This window comes from Medicago truncatula, chromosome 4 (assembly GCF_003473485.1).
Source record: "Medicago truncatula cultivar Jemalong A17 chromosome 4, MtrunA17r5.0-ANR, whole genome shotgun sequence".
NCBI lineage: Eukaryota > Viridiplantae > Streptophyta > Magnoliopsida > Fabales > Fabaceae > Medicago > Medicago truncatula.
Window position 1 is genome coordinate 32,286,578 of NC_053045.1, and position 24,214 is coordinate 32,310,791.

The window sequence follows — 24,214 nt, forward strand, 5'->3', positions numbered from 1 at the left end:
AGGAGGCCCTCAATCAGGCACCTAAGAGTTTTTGGATGTATTGCATATGCTCATGTACCAGATCAAATCAGAAAGAAGTTAGATGATAAAGGCGAGAGATGTATTTTTATTGGCTACTACTCAAATTCAAAGGCTTACAAGCTTTATAATCCAAAGACCAAGAAGGTGATTATCAGTAGAGATGTGACTTTTCATGAAGGAGGAATGTGAAATTGGTCATCAAAGTCACAAAAGGAGCCGATAGTAACAACTCCAAATGATTATGAAGAGGAGGTTGAGAATGTAGATACAACACCTGATGAGCCAGAAACATCGAACATAGCACAAATGAATCGAAGATTACCAGCTCGACTGCAGGATTGTGTTTTGGGTACTGATAATGACCCATCTGATGAAGAGATTATCATATTTGCCTTATTTGCAGATTGTGAGCCAGTTACTTTTGAAGAAGCTGGTAGTGATGAAAATTGGATAAAAGCTATGGATGAAGAAATCAATGCAATTGAGAAGAATAAAACATGGGAGCTGACTGAATTACCACCAGACAAGAAGCCAATAGGAGTAAAGTGGGTGTACAAGACAAAGTACAAACCCAGTGGTGAGATTGATCGCTATAAAGCGAGGCTGGTGGCTAAAGGCTACAAACAAAAACCAGGTATTGATTATTTTCAAGTATTTGCTCCTGTTGCGAGATTAGATACAATTCGCATGCTTATTTCACTCTCAGCTCAAAATAATTGGAAAATACATCAAATGGATGTTAAGTCTGCATTTCTTAATGGTACTTTGGAAGAAGAAGTGTATGTTGAGCAGCCTGCAGGATATGTGGTTAGAGGAAAGGAGGATAAAGTACATAGATTGAGGAAAGCATTGTATGGCTTGAAGCAGGCGCCAAGAGCATGGTACAAAAAAATTGATTCTTATTTCATTCAAAACGGCTTTCAGAGATGTCCATTCGAGCACACACTCTACATCAAATTCATTGATCTTGAAGATGTTCTTATTGTGTGCCTCTATGTCGATGATTTGATATTCACCGGTAACAATTCAAAGATGATTGCTGAATTCAGGGAGGCTATGATAAGTTATTTTGAAATGACAGATTTGGGCCTGATGTCCTATTTTCTCGGCATTGAGGTCATTCAACAGAAGGATGGAATCTTTATTTCTCAGAAGAAGTATGCAAGTGATATTTTTGAAGAAATTCAAGATGGAGCATTCAAAGCCAATTTGCACCCGGTTGAAGAAAAGCTGAAGCTGACAAGAGAAAGCGATGGTAAAAGGGTAGACTCAACTCATTATAAAAGTTTGATTGGAAGTTTGAGATATTTGACTGCAACAAGGCCAGATATAGTATATGGAGTTGGTTTACTTAGCAGATACATGAAGGAACCACGTGTTTGTCACTTGCAAGGAGCGAAGAGGATGCTTCGTTATATCAAAGGTACTCTGACCGAAGGAATTTTTTATGGTAATAATAGTGATGTGAAGCTTGTTGGATATACAGATAGTTGATGACAGTCCGTCATTCGCTAATTCTAGAGTCTTTTTATATGTATTTTGATCACAAATTGGAGTTCACAAGGCAACTTATGCAGCAAAAGAGTAGAAAACTGAAGAAAATACAAAGAAGAGAATCGTGTCACGATTTGATAAAAACGTGACACGATTTTAGAAGACCAAAATCAAGCTTCGACATTGAAGAAATCGTGTCACGATGGCATAATCGTGACACGATCTGAGGAAACCCTAATTCAGCGATTTGCGATTCAAGGAGAATCGTGCCACGATTTTAGGCGAAATTCTGTGCCTATTTAAGCTGAAGTCTATTCCAAAGACAAGGGTTACGATTTGGAGAGAGCAAAGTGGGATTTTGAGACCTAAAGACGGCTAGGAGGGCGATTTCTTCAACCTTCTATCAGTTTATGTATGTTTTAATTCCACTATTGATTATGCTATTTGTAAACTCAATTATGAGTAGCTAAATCTCTTAGAGATTAGGTCTGAGATGATTCTTTGTAACCCTAATTGAACCATGTTGCTATGAAACTCTATTTATTGTGAATGACAATCTAGTTTTTATTCAATTCAATTGTTCTTAATGCTTTTTTATATCCTGATCAAATATAAACATGATTTAGTGAGAATGAATGACTACTGACCATAGCTTTCTACTTAGACAGAATTGAATTGTTCTAATAAACAGGGTTAGTCCAGGAATGGATAATCGTTTGTTAGTGATATTAGGTTAACGTTCTTAAAACCTTCAAAGATTATTAGACCACCTAAGGAATTAGGGGTTGTAGTTTGAGAAGAGGGTCCTAACTCAAGGGATTGATTAGGACTATTTTGTTAACTATCGTGGAACTAGAAAATCATTCATAAGAATAGGTGCAGTATACCAATTAGGGGAACACAGATGATTCGAAAGACCTGATCTCATCTCTCTCTCATTCTTTCCAACTCTATCTTTACATTCTATTTATTTAATTTTATGCAAACCAAAACTACTGCCTAGGGCAACTAAAAGAAATTTACACATCCTAGATATTAACGTTATTGCTAAATTGAGATTAACACAGTCCTCGTGGGAACAATATTTTTACTACTTCGATAGTATTTGGTACACTTGCCAAAAATCTATCAATAGTCATTGGGCAGGAGATATAGAAACAAGAAAAAACACGTCAGGGTACGCGTTTCATCTAGGCACCGGTGCAATATCATGGTCTTCGAAGAAACAACCCGTGGTCGCTCTTTCCACAGCATAAGCAGAATAGATAGCAGCAACCAGTTGTGCTACTCAAACAGTATGGCTGAGAAGAACTTTAGAAGTCATGCATAAGAAGCAGAATACTCCTATAGAGATATACCGTGATAACAAGTCAGCGATTGCACTGTCTAAAAATCCAGTTTTTCACGGGCGGTCCAAGCATATTGATATCCTATTTCACAAGATACGAGAGTTGATTGCTGAAAAAGAAGTGGTGATCGAGTATTGTCCCACTGAAGAGCAAATTGCGGATATTTTTACAAAGCCATTGAAGATTGAAGCATTTTACAAATTGAAGAAATTGCTTGGAATGATGCAAAGCTTGATTTAAGGGAGGCGATGTTAGAAGTTAAATCAAGAACTTAGTCTAATACTAGATTATGATTAGTCATTAAGTAAAATAAAAAGACATGTAGAACCACCTAGAATAGTTTATAACCGCCTATGTAAATTTCTTAGCCATTAAGAAGTAAAAATATCTAGTGTGCACTGCCTCTTTCTACAAGGTGCAACACCGCCTCACTTTTTGCTTATGTATTCTAAGCCTATAAAAGACATATGCTTGTATCATATTGGATTATCAAGTCTTCAACAATAAAAATAGTGTGTTCAAAGAAAGTCTCTCCTTTGTTCTCTTTTGTTTGTTTATAAGTCTCATTGATATCAATATTTGTATAGTATGGCATTAGGTCCTAGCGTTATATTATATTCTATTCCTATTCAGCAAAAGATTTTGAAATGATATATTTATGAAATTTTTCATTGGTTTCAGCTGTATCTTTCACGATCATTATCTATAAATAACATTATCTACTCGCTTTGTTTATTTCATGAGGCAAGTTGTATGTAAAATAGTAGTAGTCTTGATGCATAGTTGCATACGTACATACCATTATTTTTCAGAAAAGTTAACCTCACGTGTCGTGAGCTTGTTAAACTTTGTTTTTGGTATGAGTCGAGTATCTCGGCTTGTAATATATATTGATTCAGTGGACTATAATAAATGATAAAACTTTCTATTAAAATATTTAACATTGCTACATTATCATAATTGTATTCGAATTCAAATTTTTTGATTTATCAGAAAGATAGTGAGCTTAGTAAACTAGTTTATTTATAATTTTCTTTTGAGTGTGTTGGTGTATGACTTAACTCACCACCAACATAAGTTTATCACCCTTTTCTTCTTAAAAAAAAGTTTATCACCCTTTTTTCAAAATAAAAAAAAGTTTATCACCCTGTTACTCCCTAACTCATTAACCTCAACCATCAAGCCAACTTTAAAATCATTTAAAATTAAATCTCGAACAATCATTGATATAAACTCGTATGCTACATAAGCTTAATAGTTTTTCCTTAACAACTTTAATAATTTTACAACAATTTTTAATTAAAACTCGTAAGGAGGTCTCTATTTTAATTCATCTATTTCTTCATTGGAATATGATGACATTGCCTTAATTTCTTTATTGGAATATGATGACATTACCGTAAAATTCTTTAGTAAACACCAATTAGGTTGTGTTTGGTAACACAAATAAGCTAGCTTATAGCTTGTTGGACTAGTTTATAAGCTAGTTGGATGAAAACGTGATGTGTTTGGTAATAAGTTTTTCTCATAAGCTTATAGCGTTTTTTGAAAAGCTATTTCAAGTAGCTTTTTTGCTTATAGCTGATAGCTTTTATAATTTTTTCCAATTTTAACCTTATTACATTAATTTTAATATTTTATAAAAGAAAAATAAACTACCCATGTTCCCATGTTTTTATAGTTTACTGCAACCAACCTACCCACACGATATAATTTTTTCTATTTTGTTGTTAACTTTTTCTTTATGACATTGCTTTTAATTAATGTAGTATTTAATTTTAATTATAATATAATATAATAATAAATAAATTGTGAAGCTAGTTTAGTTAAATAAAGTTAGTAAAAAAATAAAATTTATTGAGTGAAAAATGTCAATTGAGTTCATAAAGCACATTTATCATCTTGGAGATGAAAATAATTTGAAATATTAAAAAGAAATATATTAGGAAAAAAAATCATATATGTGATTTATAAAGAAATAAAAATAAACAAATATGTACTTTTATGTCATTTTATATTTATCAGTCATTTCAACAGCTAATTTTACCAAACACTTTAATTTTAATAAGCTAGCTTTTCAACTATCAGCTATCAGCCACCAGCTATAAGCTAGCTTTTCAGTTATCAGCTATCAGCTAGTTTATAACTCATTTTTACCAAACACACCCTTAGTTTAAATGTAAATTCACGGGTGCTTTTAGATGGTTTTAGGTTTGAGATAAAATACAAATATCTACGTTATGTAAGTGTTAATTGATTTTGTCTTTATTCTTGATCGTATCGTGGTTGATTTAAACCTTATAGATCACAACAATGACTCCATTTTCCATCCTAAACTTTCAATCTTATCTCAATAAATCATCTCGTGAAGCCTACGGTGCACTTGTAAACACAAATTAAAATGGAAAACCAGTAAACATGAGAAGTTGTTATTTAGAGATTCAAAGTTTGGGAAATAGAACACTAAATGAAACATTTGTAGTTGCTACCGCCAAGAGCAAAGTCAACTTCACATGCTTATAAACTATAGTAAATGTGTTGCACTTATTTGTTTCCATAAAGATTTGGAAGCCCTTTCAACTTTGCAAATTTTGGATCAGATTGAACATTTTTAGCATAATTCATAAGTTGATGGTGTAACGCCACTTCCGGCACATTTATAAAATTATTTGGATAAAACTCAATCATCCTCAATAATTTGGTCATATCAAAAGCTGCAAATTACTTTGAGAGACTCATTAAACACATTATAAGAGTTTTAGAAGGTTGTTGATTTGTTCTTATTTTCAACATATTGTGTTTTATTTATATAAAAAAAGAAAATTAGACGTGTAGCTTTAGTCACACATAACCATTGAATGAGTTCACCCCGGCTCACAGGTTCCCCAATATGATATTTCAAGAACAAAAAAAATGTTCCCTCTTATAAATTGTGATTTATACTACCTCTCTCCCTAATTATAAGACCCTTTTGTGTTTTTTCTTTTTCTCTTTTTATAAGACCCATTCCAAATTTCGATGTACATTAGTTATTTATTTACCACTATATCCCTATTTATGTTGCATATTTTTCTGCAATATATAATAAATACTCTATGAAAGCATCCATTAATTCTCTTTCATAAAGGGTAAACATGTAAAACAATAACAATTGTCAGCAAAATTAATTCAACAAATCAACTTTCTTAATTCTTGGGTTTTTCTCAAAAGGATCATATAATTAAGGATTAAGGACTGAGGTAGTATTTGACTTGACGATTTGGTTCGTTTTCCTTAATTATTATTTATTCAGCCAATCAACCTACTCATTATTTATTTATATAATTTAAAAAGTGTACAACTTTTTATTTAAGGAAAAAAATGAACAACTAGTATTAATATAAAAAATAATATTTATATAACTATTTTGTGATAATTTTTTGACAACTTTCTTTCTCATATTCACATGTTGTTTTTATTCTCTCTCCATTGTTTTTGACCAACAAAAAAAGAAAAATATAGTTGTCATCAAAATTATCATTAAATAGATGTACAAATATCGTTGCTCTATTAATGTATTAAGGAGTAATAACTTTTTTTACAAGCAAGGAATGTTGTGTTTTTTGTTTTTGTGCTGCTTTTAAGGAATAGTAAGTTTTTTTTTTTTTCAATTTTAAATACAACATTAGGGTTCCAAAAATTGTGCGATCTAATCGCGCAGGGAATAATTAAGGAATAGTAAGTTGGTTGTTCTATAAAAGTGACTAAGTGAGGGTGAGTGGTATACCATATTCTGCTCATGTTTTAATGAAGAAGAAAAAAAAGGATGAAATAATTATCTTGGATCCGAATTGTAACTGAGTTTCTACAATAGTTTCTCAGGTCCCGTTTGGTGCACAGGATAAGAAGACAGAATATGATAATACTATCATGTCCTGTTTCAATCTTTTGTTTGATATGTCAATAGGAAATGATAACTTAAAGCTATTTCTAATCCTATCCTACTCAGCATTTGATATTTTCATCCTTAGTTTTTGGTGGGTCAGAGTTATCCTATCATGATTAACATTAAAAATTCTTATTTTGTCCTCTCTTTCATCGCTCATGTTTCTCTCTGATTTCCATCCATCGACATCTACCTTCTTCCATAACTCTTCAACACCATCTCTTCTATTTGTCACAGATCTATTCCCAATTTCACTCTACAATCACTTTTTTTCCATTTGCTTAATTTTTTGTTTGTTTCTTTATTGATTATCTATTTTCTATTCTTGTTGAATTTGAAAAAAGATGAAACAGGTTGGAGTTATGCAAATGAGCTTTGATATAACTTAGTAAAGGAAGAAGATTGCAAACGATTTTTTTTTTTTTTTTAAATTCAAGAAGCCATGATTTTTTTAATTGATTTCTGGAATTGAAGAAGACGACACCCCTGAGAAAAAGGAAGATGATTTTTTGAAGGAAAAAAGGAAGATGATTGACAATTAATAATAGCTTAATTGTATTTAATTAAAAAAGTTAAAACATATAATTAATTACAAGGCTAATTTTGTCATTTAATAGTGATATATATGATATTATGTTTGTTATCGTGTGTGCATCAAACACGTGATAAGATAAATGTTTATCTTATCTATATCTTTTCCTTATCAAATTTTATATCATATCCTATCTCTATCCTATCTTGTGCACCAAACGGATCGTTAATGTATGGAAACCTCAAAATAGTTTATCCATTTGGTTAGTAGAAATAGTCATTTATTTAAAATGTTCTGTTAATATTGTCACATCAATCTTTAAATATATATTTACTGTCATATCAATTCTTATAAGTATTTATTGTCATATCAATCATTAAACAAAATTTATTGTCAATATTGAGGAACTATTTCAATGTCAATGAATATTTTACTCCCTCCGTTTTTAAATATAAGCAAAATTGACTTTTTAGGTTCATTCATTTAATGATGTATGTGGTTCATATTATGGATCACATACATCATTTAATAAATAAATCTAAAATGTTAAATTTTGCTTATAATAATGACCGGTGTATTTATTTAACGGTGAAGATGATTTTTCATATACTGGGGATCAATATAATTGATTAGGTAGGGGTGGCGATAGCCCCATTTCCACCAAAGCTGGGTCCGTCCCCGGGCACAAGGTAAGAGACATGACGTTGAACTAGAAGATTGGAAAATGAAAAATAAGTTTTTTAATATAAATAAAAATTGGGTCTTTTTTTTTGGTTACATGGGTAAAGAAAACAGAAAAGAACTAAACAGACAACATGGAAAGGAAAAGAGAAAAAAACAAGGCTAGCACCTTAGAATACAGGTTCCTAATTCATCCGTCTTTAACAGAGGCAGCAGGTCCTCCGGCGGAGAAGAGTGGATGGACAACTCAACATCATTAGAAGCTCCGAGCTTGGCCATGAAATCTGCACATTGGTTACCTTCTCTAAACGAATGAAGGAGAGAGTATGTTCCTGAGCTCATGAGGTCTTTGATATTTTGTATAAGCACTGCCGGTTTTGGAGGGGTTTTACGCATCTATTCGGGGACGTACATAGCTGGTTTCTCATGATACATCAGTCACTCTCAAGACATCCTCTTTGCGGAGCTTACAACACTCTATCAAGGTCTAAAGTTGGCTATTAGCTTCAATCTGGGCGACGTGACTTGCTACTCGGATTCCATTCTTACTGTCAACCTCATTAAGGATGAGTTAAATCACTTTCATGTTTGCAGTAAATAAAAATTGGGTCTTGTTTTCTTGTGTTCTATCGATATAGGTTAAAGAATTCAAAATTAAAAGTTTTTTTTATCTATCGAAAATAACAAAATTTTGACATTAAAAAGTTGAATAAGGTTAAATGCACATCTTTTAAGACACTTATTTCTATTTTAAACTACTCCATCTGTTTTAAAATGAGCGTCGTTTTAGCAAAAAAATTGTTTCAAAATAAATGTCAATTTTAGTTTCTAATGCAATAATAATTTTTTCTTTTTAATTGTATCCTTTAATTAATACTATATACATTACTATTTGTGCAGACGTTTCCACCCAATAATGCACTTTTTAATATGTGTGTAAAAACTTTAAACGACATTCATTTTAAAACAGAGAGAGTAAGGTTTAGATCAGTTTTTCTTGTTGTGCTAATGCAAATAAATTATGAACAAAAGTTTTTGCGAATTTTTAATTAAATTAATTGATTTTAGTATGCACAAATAATAAATATTTTGCACTTTCATATAGTAAAATATCAATCATATTTTTTTCAATGATGCAAACAATATAACAAATATAATATTTTTCAAAAATTATTTTATTCAAAAATTAAATTCAGATTCTCCCAAACAATTTATCTTTAAAAAATTTATTAACACTATTTGGATCTTGAACCAAACTTCTCGATTTACAACAATAATCCTACCAATTGAGCTAAACCCACGGAGATTGATTTACATTCTCTTTGTTGTTGATAGAAAATATAGGGGGTCCTGTTAACAAGTGTCTTTGTGACACTTGTTAAGAATCCAAAAATAAAAATAATTGATAACTTTCATAGAATAAAGTTGCTTTTTGATGTTTTAATGTGTTGAATACACAAGTTCAAAAATAAAATTTCTACTACTTTAAACTTCTTATCAAGTGCCATAGCATTTTCCAAAAATAAATAAATAATCAAGATTCAGGATCCGTTGACACCAAATCTTAACCGTTGATTTCTTTTTATCTAAAGGCTTATATTTGTTCATTTAGAATATCATGTGAACCACTTAAGAGTATCATGTAGTATATCTTTTTGCGATTTTCATTTCCTAATTTGTTTCGTCGGTTTTCTCTTTCTATATTTGCGATTTATATTGCATTAATAAATTTGTTAAAAAAAGGTAAACTTAGAAAAAAATTACGCATTCTTCATTTTGTTCCAATGCCAAGAGCCGATCGTTTCTATCTACAGATAACAACTCGTTTTCTATAACCCTCATTTTTTCTTCTTCTTAATCTTATGCTATTTTTTTTTTCGATACAATCTTATGTTATTAAAATGACCTTCTTTGTTTTTCTACTATTTGAAAATTTAAAGGAAAATAAATGAACGAAAGCAATTTAAAAAATAATTTCCCATAAATCATGGCAAGTCAGCTGTAAATATTGAGGACATGAAATTCATAACAACAAGTTCTGTTCAACAATTTAAAAAACAATTTGGCATAAATCATGGCCTTCTTTATTATCGCTGATGAATGGAAGTGATGTTCTACTTGTTCAACAAGTTCAATAAAACAAGATGCATGCATACATTTTTCTACATAATAATGCTTGTTAATTTAATCTTGATTAATATTTTGAATTCAAAATGATTGAGGCTGCTGTATCGTGCAAGCCTCATTTCTCCACCCATTGTTTCTTACCAATTTCTGATAGAACACAATTATACAAGTTACAATCTCATTATGAGAAGAGAGAGAATCCGGCACAACAAATTAAGGAAATAAAAATCACAATAAATGCAATAAATATGGTACATGATACTTTTAAGTATTCAAACATTAGCCTTTAGATCAAATGAAATCAACGGTTAAGATTTGGTGTCAACGAATCTGTTGACACCTGGTGTCAATGGATCCTGACTCAATAATCAAATATTGAAATTAAAGAGGAGAGGGAGAAAGATATTTACTAGAGGCAGGATCTAAAATATCTGGCTAAATGGTACACGTTGGCACCGCCACTTGCCCCACCTCGAATAACATATTGCACTTTTCTCTCCCTTTTTTCACATTTATTACATTATTTTAATTAAAATTATAAACTATCATTATTTAGACTCAAATCCAAAAAAAACTCAGCTGTGTGTTCCTTCCTTCATTATTATCTTTTCCTTCTTTCTCACTTTTCCTTCTTCTTCTGTTCTCAGACACACACTTGCCGAATCTCACAAAAAATATCTAAATTCCCTTTCTCTTAATTTATTATTATTCTTCTTCTCTTTTCAGTTTTCCATCTTCATCTTCAACCATTCAATTACATCCTTCATTCATAATTCACTCATCCAAATCCAAATCCCTTTTGACTTTCTGGATCCAAAAATCCAACAAGACCCGAAAACTTTGCTACAGTTGAAACAATAACTGAATGGGTGAAGAGGTTCGAACAGACGAAGAACGTGTAACGGAGTGGGAAAAGGGTCTCCCTAACCTCCACGATCTCACTCCTCTTTCCATGGCGTTGATCCCACCGGAGCTCGCTTCCGCTTTCAGCATCTCCCCGGAGCCTCACCGTACTCTCTTCGACGTTAACCGTGCCTCTCGAAACACACTTTCTCTCCTCCGAAGCAACTCCGGAACAATCACCAATCAAATCAATCAAACTATGTCCTGCGAAATAGAAGATATAGAAGAAGACGAAGAACCCGATCGAGACGGGTCGGGTTCGGATTCACGAAAACATCGAAAAATAGATTCTGTTATAGAGGAAGTGGAAGCTGAAGCAGATTCGGCTGTTAGAACAACGGAAACGATAAAAAGGCCGAGGTTAGTGTGGACCCCACAGTTACATAAAAGATTTGTTGATGTTGTTGCTCATCTTGGGATAAAGAACGCGGTTCCGAAAACGATTATGCAGTTGATGAATGTTGAAGGGTTAACAAGAGAAAATGTTGCTAGTCATTTACAGAAATATCGTCTTTATTTGAAGAGAATGCAAGGTCTTTCAAATGATGCTCCTTCTTCTTCTGATCATCTTTTTGCTTCTACACCTGTGCCACAGAGTTTGCATGAAACTGCTTCTGCTAATCATTCGAATTCTCATTCTCATTCTCATTCACATTCGCATCATTCTGTAACTATTCCTATGCCTTATCCACCACCACCTTCGAGTATGATGTCAATGCCGCCTATGATTGGTATGGGACATCATCCACATGGGCATATGGGGATGAGTTTGCCTCCTCCTTCTGGTGGTTCTAGCTCTTATCGTTCGCATCCGTTTAATATGATGCATCATAGGGATTGGCCTCCGAATCCTCATTCTCATTCTCATCCTCATATGTCTTCTAATGATAGTAATAAATAAAAGGGATTCTCTATTCTCTTCAGGTCAGCAATCAAATGCTACTATCACTTTTTCACTGTGCTTCATAACATTTCTTTGCACATAGTTAATTGATTGAGTTTATGGCTTCTTCAAGTGTATTAATTCACTGTTATTTGGATTTACTTATTTGAGCTTATCAACAGATATAAGTACTTGTGAGATTATTTGGGTGAACTTATGAAAACAGTTTATCACATGTCTAGGAACAGCTTATGAAAACAACTTATAGCTTACATGAAAATAGTTTGAATTTATATTATCTTTTGTTATAGAAAAAGCTTATTTATAAGCACTTATATGATAAGCGTTTAATTAAGTTGTTTATTGGAACATGCATGACTTCAGTGTTGATTATGTTAGTGGACTAGACTGTGTTTTTCATTTAGTAGGAAACTTAAAAACAGAGTTAAGCGAATGTTCTTTCTGGTTTTAGTATAGGTCATTAGTTATGTGGGGAGTAGGAATATCAATGACCTTGTTTATTTGTTCTGTTTTTCAGTGCATTACATTGAGGTACCTGATGATTATTCATGACTTATGAGATGAAAATTTAGCTCACACCCCCTTTGGATAAACAAATTAATTAACTGCTTATGTATAAGCTATTTCTATAACAAAGGATAAAATCAAGTTAAATTATTTTCATGTAGGCTATAAGTTGTGTTCATAAGCTATTTTGTATAGTTCGTAGTTACAAACTGAAAACAGCTTTTGGGCATGTCATTAGATGTTTTTATAAGCTATCCCAGACTGTCATACAAGTACCTGTGTCAGTGGATAAGCTCAAATAAATCAATCCAAACAGAACTCACGCTCATACCCACCTATTACTTGATTGTTGATTATGGTAGTAGACTAGACTGTTGTGCATTTAGTTGAAACAGAGTTAAGCGAATGTGTTTTTTTAGTATAGTTTATTAATTACTATGTGGGTAGTGGGAATAACAATGAACTTGATTCTTTGTTCTGTTTTTTAGTGCATTACATTGAGGTACTAGATGATTATTTATGAGATCAAAATTTAATGTGGTGGGTCACTTTAATGCTGTCCTTACCCATTTCATTGTGCTGTCATCAGCATATGGTAAAGTTGTATTTATACATGTGATACAATATCAGATCTGGTCTTTGTTTATAGTGATTTTTTAGGATGGTCTGTGCTGTCTGATTTGGAAAATACATATTTCATTGAATTTTCTTGTGAACTGCGATACTTTCGTTTTGTTTGTTGGTGCTAAGAATGTATTTCTTCATTTGGATTTATATTACCATTGCCCAGATTGATCAACATTCTCAGTTCTTGCAATTTATTGATTGTATATTTAATGAGGAAGTAGAACTTATATGCATTTTCTATGTGATGTCCTTTTTGTAGATTCAAATGTTTGATTGTTGGTAGTAGCTGCATCATCATCCTCTACGTTGCACAAACAAATTCTTGAGGAAGTATATGAAAATTCCATGGAGCTAAATTACAGTTTGAATCAGAAGCATGTACGTGTCTACAAATTTACAAACTTCTTGGGACACATATCTAATTTTTGTCACGTAAATGTAGGTGGTGATTGTGAGTTAAGGCATGTCTCTTCTGGTCTACCTTACCAGATAACTGATTCTAAAGTAAATTTTAAACTAGTTAGTTCTCTGTTTCATAAATCGGAAAGTGCTATTATACTGTGTAGTGCGTGTACTCCTGAAAGTGTTAACCTTCTTTTTCAGAACCATTGCTACATCGAATAAAAGAGAGACTGAAAAACAGTCACCTGCCATTTGTAACATGCTGTGTGGTATTAATGTTCCTGATTAGTGCATCTTAATGTTCCTGATTAGTATTATTTTATTTGACAGAGAAGTTCCATTTTCTTATACTGGGTGCATAGGGGAGTTATGTTTTGTAAATAGAGGTACAAACGCACCCCAACCTTGAGAGTTCTTGTTTTACACTTTTACTTGTAACCATTCATTATTCTGGGTTTTATTTTCCATGATCAAAAGAACTGGGAGCTTGAACAAGATCTATGCAGTTTGAATCTTTGCTAATTTGTTTTTTTCTTGGTGGGTAGCATATTTTTATTTGTACTTTTATGAAGCCTTTCTTGTGGATAAGGCTTGTTTAAGTTTGTAAATATTTTATGCTGATTTGCTAATTGAATTTCGTAAACGACAGTAATAAAAAAATGGCAGCTATAAGATTCAAGAGTTTGGTTGGATGTTGGAGGTCATGTGTGTTTGGTTCTATCGTTGGAGGAACCAAAATTGATTTTAAAGGTTACAATTTAATCTTACATGTTTGGTTGATTAGCTATAGAATTGAATATTGCACTAGATTTTATTGTTTTAACTCATTTTTATATGAATGAATCTGAACATAAATTACTTTATATTTAACTCTTAATTCACTCAATCAATTTTTCTTGTTAAGAGTCAAGCATACAATAAAACAAAATTGAATGAACTAAGAAAAGGAACCTATGAGATCACTCTCCTCCTTTTAAATATATAAAAGAATCGTGGAGGTCATGGAATCATCACCAAGGCGCAAATGCCTTTAGTGGATTGGGTTTCTTTGATTAAAATAGAGTAAAGTTTTCTGTACTCCGGCAAATTCTTTAAATATGATTAAATAAGTAAATACATCTTCGAAATTGGGAACATCAATTAAAGTAGTTTCTGAACTTCACAAATTGACAAATACAGATTACGGGCGTCATAAAAAAAAAAAAAAAGAACAGATTAGGGATAGAAAAACAAGTTAGGCGTAAGGTGAGTCAGACATTTTTTTGTGAATCGAGAAGAGATTATGACTTCGTCACTAGTCACTACTAGTTGGTCAGTCATATGTAAACTGCTGAAAGAATGGGTCGGTAAAGGAAAGGTTGGTTCGTTGGATTTTATTATTTTTCTTTGTATAATAAGTGTGAGTTAGAAGTCACACATAATAAAATAAATGGAGGTTGAACACTTTATTATAAAGTAAAAGAGGATCAATAAATCATTGTCTTAGGGTTTTGAGTAAAAATGTGGAGTTTCTCTTACTTATGGTTGCTCTTGTCTAATACTTTATGAACAATAGTATGTAGGGGTTGAGATTCGAACCCCAAATTTTCTACTTCTAGCCACTAGACAGATGTTGAACGTGTAGTAAAGAGATTGTTCACAATGTACCATGATCAAAGTCAGGTGTTTATCTAAGGAATGAGTTCTATTGTAGGGAAACACTTGATAGCGTAACAGGAGAAGGAGAGGGGAAAACAAAGTTGCTCATTCATCATATAAACATTTGACTTTGATCACGACACATCGTCGACAAAGTCCATTTATATTCCGCTCAAGAACAATATCTAAATTATAACATTTGTTTGCATTTTGTCAAAAAAAAAAAATATTTGTTTGCATTTGACACATGGTTGGACCTTCTGCTCCGTAGGTTATACATAAACTTTATTGTAAATCAATGGTTCTTTCTTATATTGCATGGTTCTTTCTTATATTACATAAATGTATAGCTGTTTCGTTGTGAGCCGATGTTTTTTAATCTCTGTTGGGTATTTTCCTTAGCTATAATACTCAATTTCATCTTCATTGAGTTGTAATAATGTTTGATGATGTGGAGGTGACACTTCTTTGTTCTTGTTATCTGAGTTAGCTATGTTTATGGAGATGGAAATGGAAACGGAGGTGAATACTCATTATTTGATTCTTATAATACAGACACATGTGATTAGATATTCTTTAGGTCCAAATTGTGCATTGCAAACGAGTGTTGAATTGTTATCTATTTGTCTGATTCAGGAAACAATACATCAAAAATTGTCAATATAGGCTTTGCCATCCAATTCTTTGAGGAAGCATAATCCGTAGCCCTATATACAGAAATGTAACAAATTGCAAAGGAACCTCCAGCATAAACAATCATTCACCTATACATTATCAATCCAACTCAATCCTTGAAGTTTTCTAAGTTTCCCTTTCTTTATCCTTCTCTTGATCCGCTCAACCTTTCCCCATGTTCCAGCATCGGCATACAAGCTGGACAACAGAAGACGATTCCCAGCACTCTCGGGTTCTAATTCTGACAAATGCTTAGCAGCCACTTCTGCAAGTTCCACATGCCCATGATTTCTACAAGCAGCCAATAATGCACCCCACACAAACAAATCAGGTTTAACCGGCATTGACTTGATTATGCCATACGCTTCCTCTAGTTTCCCTGCTCGACCAAATAGATCCACCATGCATGCATAATGCTCCAATCGTGGCTCAATACAATATTTCTCTTGCATAATCTTGAACAGCCTCTGCCCAAGTTCAATATCTCCAACATGACTACATGCCGTGAGAGCTGCCGTGAAAGTTAAATGATCTAGCTTGGGCACCCCTTCCATCTCCATCTGATTGAAGAGCTCAATAGCTTCTTCGCAGCACCCGTGATTCGCATAACCGAAAATCATAGAGTTCATTGTCACCGTGTTCTTCTCCGGCATCTTATAAAACAGTGTCCTGGCTTCCGAAATGAAACCACATTTTGCATACATGTCAACCAAAGCACTCCTCACATACAAATCATCCTCCACACCAATCACCAAAGCATAACCATGAATCTCCTTCCCAAATCTCACTCTTGCCTCAGTAGCACAAGCTGGCAGAAGCGCGCTGATCGTAGCTGAAGTTGGACAAAAACCAAGAAGCAGCATTTTCTTAAACGCATCAAAAGCTTCCTCATTACGAAAATTCTGCACAAAACCAGATAAAACAGAAGTCCATGACACCACATCAGGCTCAACCCGATCTTCATTCATCAGCCTAAAAATCTCAGACACCATTTCCCGGTCACATTTCTGCGCAAACCCAGATATCAAAGCATTCCAAGTCACCACATTTGGGTTCACACCCATCAACTTCATATTTTCAACCAAACTCAATGCCTCATTCGGAAGCCCTTGTTGAGCATATCCAGAAACAACAGCATTCATTGCTACCAAATCCTTCACAACCATTCCATCAAACACCTTACGTGCATCCCTAACTTCACCACACTTAGAATACATAACAATCAACGCGCTCGAAACAAAAGCATCGATCTCAAACGAACACTTCAAAACCAAACAATGCACTTGCTCTCCATAAATTCTATCACCAACATGGCCACAAGCTTTAAGAACACTAGGAATGACGAATACGCTATTGGACTTTTGGTCGTTGAGAGTTTGCATCTCAGAGAAAACCTCGAGAGCGTGATCATGGAAGCCACATCGAGCACATGTGGCAATGAGGGCGATCCAACGGTGAATATTTGTTTGGGGAATTTTGTCGAACAGTTTACGAGCAATGGAGAGTTGGCCACATGTTGTGTATAAGGTAATGAGGTTGGATGCTATGAGGTTGAAACGGACGTAGCCGTTGGTTGTTAGAAGCGCGTGAAGCTTCTTTCCTTGTTGTAATGATCGTGAGTGAGTGTATGTTTCAATGAGTTTAGCGTATGATTCGGGTTCTGATCGGAGAAAATGGTGGTTGAAGATGGCATTTTTTGTGGGAATTTTCAGGGATTGAGTAGTTCTTACAAAAGCATGCATAGTAAGCACTAAGCTACTGAGAGAATTACGAGCGCCAAATTATCTGTTCAAAATAAAAGGCATTAGCTAGCATGTGTTTGAGTAATGGAAAATGTTTCGTGAGCATCTGATTAAGATGTATACACCTTTTAGATAAAGAGAAAATGACATTGATGTGATAGATGTTATAAATTGATTATGTGTTTAGAATAGAAGGGTAGAGATAAAATGAGGTATTGAATAAGTTTTACAAAGACGATCATTCTTAAGTAAGAAGATCCATAAACTCAATGTCTTGTGATTTCGAATAAAGACGTGATTTTGAGTAAAAATGTGGTGACGATCTCGCTTGTATGGTTGCTCTGAATTCAATATGAATGATCTCCTGGACTTCCATAATAACCCAACATGTAATAGGATAAAATGAGATATTCAATGAGTGTTGGAAAATATGAGATGCACGCGTATCATTGTTAAATAAAAATTGATTTAGAATAAATTTCTACTAACCAAGTTGATTGGGCTCCAGTGGCAAGGAGCTCCTTCCAAGGACGTACTCGGGGAATACTGGGTTCGATTCCCAAGGGAAACAACGTTTGGCCAGTGCGCATGCCTCTACGCACGAGCCAGATTAGTCACCCACCTTTGATGGATCGGAAACCGGTGCGAAAGCAAAAAAAAAAAAGAATAGATTTTTACTAAATAATAAATGTAAAATGCTTTATGTTTTTTTTTAATGACAAATGATAGTATGTTGATTGTTATGTTAGTATTTTCGAGTCTTGGATGGTGAATTCTTTAACTTCTTTAATTCCTTAGGGGAATCACCTTGGATCTTGATGATATCAAACTTTTATAAACTTATGGATTTGAGAATGGTCGTATGAATGTTTCAGTTAAGAATATTGAGGAAATAAGTTTAGTACAAAAACTACAAATTATAAACATGCCAAGATTAATTCTATACTATTAGTATCAATTCTATAGATGTGATGGCAGCTAGGTAATTGGCTTCAGTGGTTACTTGGGAATCTCTAGCAATACTTATGCTGAGACTATGGCTATAGATTTATAGACTATTGTTGATCTTATTTATAAGGCACATAACAACTTTCATTTTATGTTATAGCCTTCATTCTAGACTTGCTGAGGTTGGATTGGGAAGTGAATCTATCTAATGATTGAAGAGTTTTTCTTAAAGGAGTTGCACTCTCATGTTTAATTGTCTTTGCATTGCTTTCTGTTGTTTCTATTGCCTTTAGCCAATGTAGCACAAAATAACACTCATTCTGCTAGTTGCACAGCTACCAACTACCAAAATACCCTTCTATTAATATTATTTCTTCTTCACATTCTTAACCTCCTTCCAGTGCTTCTAGTCTACTACTTGGAATTCCCGCGATACTCAAATTGGATGAACCAAGGAAGAATTAGGAGATTAAGGTTTACAGAAGATTGCTTTCAATCAAAAGAACTCAATTGCAAACAAGGAAAGCTTGCAGTTTTCACCATAAGAATTTATATTACAATGCTAAATGAAGGTTTTGTTTTATTTATTTTTCAGAGAAGAAAGGAATTTAGGCTGCAAGGGAGTTTAAAATTCCAGTGAAATTAACAAGTAGTTGAACTTAAATAGTTAATGAAGTTAAATTTAAGCGGAATCAATCAAGAAGAGTCAAATTCAATCTCTAACTAAAATAATTGTTGACCAAATCAAGAGCAAAAAAAATAATTGAGTGGAATTCTAAATGACAAACGTAACCAGAAAAATAGAATGAGTCAAAATACATTTGACAGAATTTTTCATCAACTAACGGAATCAATACTTGCAAGCAATCCTACAATCCTCATCACAAAGGAAAAAACAAAATCGAAATACATAAGAAATCACGTTTCTATCCGTTCTCATGAATTGGACATTAGATATAAGCCGCAGAAGTTATCAATAGTAGACAGCAGGATAATCTAAAATCTTAATATTTTCATTGAACCCTACACCAATTTTGAGAGTAACCTATAGAAAACCAACCCCAGTAGCAGCAGGGAGTTCACTAAAACCAATTTCTACAAGATTCAAACACCTATGGCTGAAATATTTCTTCCGCAGTAGAAAAGAACCAAACATACACTACGACTCATGTGCACCTCAAAATCTTTCACCAAAACGGAAAAATATTGCACCTGTTCCTGAGTTATGATCAACCGCGTATTCCGCTCTCACTAACCCAAGCTTCATACCAGCACCATAAGAGGACCCCTGACCCATTCTCCTATAGACTTCTGTTGGATTTCCTTTGACATCTTTCGAACTTCCTAGATCGGTGCCATGTTCTGCAAAGGCATACACATGTGTACCTTTAATAGGTATACGTACCTCAGCTGCCAGCTGCAGGAAGAACAAGAAATTAGATAGTTGTTTGCTAGATAATGTATAGAATGGGAGGATTAAAACTGCTATTCTATCTCCATTGACAATCATAAAATGTACACAATCATTATTACCTCGAGGATGTTTCTGGCTGCTCCAATCTCACCCATGTTGTAACCCCTTACAGAATAGGGACCCCCAAGAGTAAAAGCATCATAACTTGGAAGATCACCTACACAACCACCATAGTGACCATGGAGGACAAGCACTGGTGGTGGTGGTTTACCAGCACCTTCCTCCACAGACTTCAACTGGAGAAACTGAGTCAAAGTTAATTGGTGGCGGTTAAAGAATGGGAAATTGCTGCCAACACCAAGGCCTTGATCTACCTGCAGTTTGACAGAGAGATAGCGGCGTCAGCACAGAACATAGCATAGCATAGAAAAAATCGAGATCGCTAATTTATAAAATTTCAATCTCCCGTGTCCTTAAAGTTACAGTAATATAGTGTATGATTAGAGTGACATGAATGTGAGGGGAGGTACTTTTAATGAATTTGTTTAGTTCAACAATTTGAAGGGAAGGCAACTAGAAGGGAGCAAAACTCATCCTCCTCTACTGTGGCTGCAAACACCCACTATAAAAAATCACAATCATGTGAAATTCTGGTCCGTTGTATCTTAGGCCCACAAAAAATTAGATGAATGAGGCATTCATCAAACAGGACTAAATTTAGGTTAAAAAAAATATTGAATTAGAAGTCTTAGAATATGGACTTAAGGCTTAACTCGCCCCCGCAGAACCAGCTTATCAGCTCGGGACTGACCAAGTCTAGAATATGGACTTAAGGCTTAACTCGCCCCCGCAGAACCAGCTTATCAGCTCGGGACTGACCAAGTCTATAAGATGCACTACCTACCTAGTGCCGTATATTTAGGGCCTGTTTGCAGAAACAGCTTACTTGCAGCTTATATCACCAGCACTTATCATGATTAGCGCTTATGTATGAGCTTACATAAGCTATTTTTATGACAAATGGTAAAAAAAAGTAAATTGTTTTGTTTTTATAGGCTATAAAATGTTTTCACAAGCTATCTTGGAGAGCTTATGAAAATAAGTTGAAAAAATCTTATGAAAAATGTCATAAGCTATTTTTAAAAGTTCTCTCAAATAGTCTCACAAAACTTATGCCAGTAGATAAACTCTAATAAGCCAATCCAAACAAGCCCTTAGTCAATGTAGGAAAACAGCACCCCCCCCCTTACACTTATGACAAGAGATTTGAAACGTCGACTGATGCGGTGGAATAACAGGGCCATGTGAAAAAAAATCTGCAACTCTGATTTATTTTAACAATATCAAATAGATATTATCAAAAGGATTTTGAAAATATTTGGGAGGTTATGGATATCTCCATAAAAAATTAGGCTGAAACCCCTGCTTGATGCATCCTTTTGTTTTCTTCCCCCACTGAAGTCTAGATTTAAATTCTAACCAAAAATGGAAGTGGTGCAAGCATCTACTAACTATGGTTCTCTTATTAGAAATAAAATTAACATTTTTGGACAATATCAACAGCAATAATTATAGGATGATAGTCACCTGGAACATGTTCCTGCTTCCAACTATAGCTCCGTTCACAAACCTTGTGTTATCCCTTGTAATATTAGCCTGTAAAAATGCCATCTTATCAATACCAGTACCACTGAGGGTTGTTGGAGGTCCATCTGCACTAATTCCTCCATTAGGCAATACTCTTTGACCATTGGAACAGATATGATTGGTTTCATCACGTGTTATTATCTCTTCCATTACTAATCCATAAGTGAATTTACTCTGACGAGAAAAATTCTGCTCGGAAAAAAAAAAATTGCAAGTTACAAAGAAAGCTACAAACAGCCCAAATAGCCAAGTCAAGAAGAAACTAGCGTAAAATAACCAGTAAAATTACCTCAGTGATATTGGTTTTTACACCAGCACGGTCAACCCATATGGAGGGCACTTCATCCACCCCTGGCCCACCAGTGAATACTGGACTCAGCTTTCGGCTGTTGAAGCAGCTTACACGGAGAGTTCGGTTGCGTAGATCATTTACACCATCCAAATACGGATGCGCATACTCCATTTTAAATGCAAGATCATCCTACAGCAGTACATAAAGCACAGTTAACCAAATCATCAATTCCTATGCCTGCATAGATGAGAAACTAAAGAACAAGTATAATAAAATGGGAAAAAGACTCAATGGACTAGTATAAGAGTACCTGAGGATTCAAGAAGTTGCTAGTTGTCACTGAACCGGTAAGAGATCTATTCAATCCTTGCAGATTCCTATGTTCAAAAGTAATAGTCCCTCCTGGCTGAAGTGAAGCCTGCAGAAACATCAAACAGAAAACAAACACATAAATCGGGCAAACAAATATCAACATTTAACCAACAAAACAGACATTCAATTCGCCGTAAATACCAAAGTTGGACGCCCTCCTCGCCCAGGAACAATACTCCACTCAGTACTAACTTCAGCCGATTTCTGCTCCAACTCTTTAAGCTTAATTTCAACAATTATACTTCCCTCATTCTTCTCATCAGGCCGCGGATTCACCTCAATATTGGAAAACAAAGCAAGGGAATTTATGTTCCTCAAAGCTTGTTTCCCAGCTTCAATGTTAAAAGTATGACCCGGAAGCAGCTGTTATCAATCCAACACAAACAAACATTCACCAAATCAAAAAACAATAACCATAACCACACACAGCATGAATCACATTAACTCCAAAAACAAACATTATCAACAATCACATCTTTAGAGACATAAAATTACACACCTGTTTTGGAAGTTCTCTTTGAACAACAGGATTTTCAGTATTCCCTTCAACAACATTACCAAGCTTATCCAAAAACTGAATATTCAACTGAGTAATATCCCCTTCAACAACCTCACAAACAACCTCGCGCGTATTAAGATTCCCAAAATTAACAACCTGAGCACAAGCATACCCTTCATCATGATACCATTTCTGAACCCTATCCCTAATCTTCTGCAACAACCTAGCACTAACCCTCCCTTGCTTACTCAACATCCCCCTAATCTCTTTATAAACCTCAGGAGCCAAAAGACAAGGCCTAGAAGTATCAATCCTCCTCTTATACTCCCTCTCTTGTCTCCTAAAAAACTCAATTTTCTCCTTTTCACTCATATCAGGATCCATTTCAATCGGTTTCGACTGACCCATCAACCCTACATTGATACATCTAAATCTATCAGCTTTTTCCCACATACTCTCGGCGAACGAAATTGTCAACGCTAATGTTCCATCAGCATTGGTTTTCCCTTCCATATCAACCTTCTCAAACATTCCACATGTAGCTAAACTTTCTATCTCCTTCTGAAGCTGAGCGCGTGTGTATACACCACCTGGTTTAAGAGATACCATGTCTAAAAATGAATCTTCTGTTCCGATTTTCGTCTTGGTGTTTCGATCGAGGAAAATTATATCTGAGATTTTGTATTTCTTGAATCCGCTTAGTTTGTTTGGTAGAACGGTTATGTTTGCTGGTAGCTCGTGTGAATCCCAATCTTGTGATTTTGGTTCGTCGGCGAAAGCGGTTGATGGTGAGAGAATTCTTGACCAGAAATCACCTCCGTCACCGCCGTTGTTAAACCATCCACCACCTCCACCACCGGAGGAAGATCCTCCACCTCCGCCGCCACCTCCGGAGAAATTGAAATCGGGGAGAGAGTCAGTGAGGAAGAGAGCAGAGGCGGCGGAGGAGATTGCGACGGTAGCAGTGAGGGTTTTTCTGAAAAGGGAGGAGGAATCATTGTTGTTGTTGTTATTATCGTCGGAAGAGGAGAGGTGGCATTTGACGGAGGAAGGACGAGAGATGTGGTGGCTGTTACGGCGGTGAGGAGGAGGAGGGGTTGAGATGGTGGTTAAGCGATTGGAGGCGAAGAATGAAGAAGAAGAAGACATGGTTGAGTTGAGATGAGGTGGTGGTTGTAGAGAGAGTAGTGTGAAGAAGAAGAAGAAGAAAATTGAAGGATAAACCACACTACACTGGGGTTTGGCTTTGGGTTTTGTTTTGTTTTATTTTATTTTGCTTCTATTTTTTTTACCATATACTTAATCCAAAATAGTACAGTAATCACATGCAGTAATTACGGATTCGGATAGGGATTTTGTCTTGAATTCAAATGGATAGTGTCCTAATCAATTTTATTTTTTTACATTAATATCCTAATCAAATTAAAACAATAATAATGTACTTAAAAGAGATTTTATTTTATTTTATGTATAATAGTCATTTTTGTTTAATGTGGAACAAATAGTATCAATAAT

The 24,214-nt window shown here is 34.4% G+C and overlaps 3 protein-coding genes across 4 annotated transcripts; 1 reads left to right on the forward strand and 2 right to left on the reverse strand.

Annotated features, from left to right (window-relative positions):
* Positions 1-10,685: 10,685 nt before the first annotated feature.
* Positions 10,686-13,994, forward strand: LOC11427644 (transcription factor PCL1). Of its 2 annotated transcripts, none has more exons than XM_039833296.1 (2): positions 10,686-11,970; positions 13,329-13,994. In XM_039833296.1, the coding sequence occupies exon 1, from the start codon at positions 10,995-10,997 to the stop codon at positions 11,931-11,933; it is 939 nt and encodes a 312-aa protein (XP_039689230.1). In that variant the 5' UTR covers positions 10,686-10,994; the 3' UTR covers positions 11,934-11,970; positions 13,329-13,994. The 2 variants fall into 2 exon arrangements, with proteins under 2 accessions (XP_039689230.1, XP_003606714.1); XM_003606666.4 differs by having other exon boundaries at positions 10,686-11,956; positions 13,330-13,994.
* A 1,721-nt stretch (positions 13,995-15,715) lies between these two features.
* On the reverse strand, positions 15,716-17,838 carry LOC11412265 (pentatricopeptide repeat-containing protein At5g59600). The gene has a single exon (XM_003606670.4). The coding sequence runs from the start codon at positions 17,525-17,527 to the stop codon at positions 15,875-15,877; it is 1,653 nt and encodes a 550-aa protein (XP_003606718.1). The 5' UTR covers positions 17,528-17,838; the 3' UTR covers positions 15,716-15,874.
* Positions 17,839-19,238: 1,400 nt separating this feature from the next.
* LOC11414879 (protein TOC75, chloroplastic) lies at positions 19,239-23,949 on the reverse strand. Its single transcript, XM_003606671.4, has 7 exons — positions 22,700-23,949; positions 22,342-22,563; positions 22,139-22,246; positions 21,826-22,017; positions 21,477-21,725; positions 20,009-20,263; positions 19,239-19,892 (listed from the first exon to the last, which is right to left on the reverse strand). Exons 1-7 carry the CDS (start codon positions 23,846-23,848, stop codon positions 19,653-19,655), a joined length of 2,415 nt encoding a protein of 804 aa, XP_003606719.1. The 5' UTR covers positions 23,849-23,949; the 3' UTR covers positions 19,239-19,652.
* Positions 23,950-24,214: the final 265 nt, after the last annotated feature.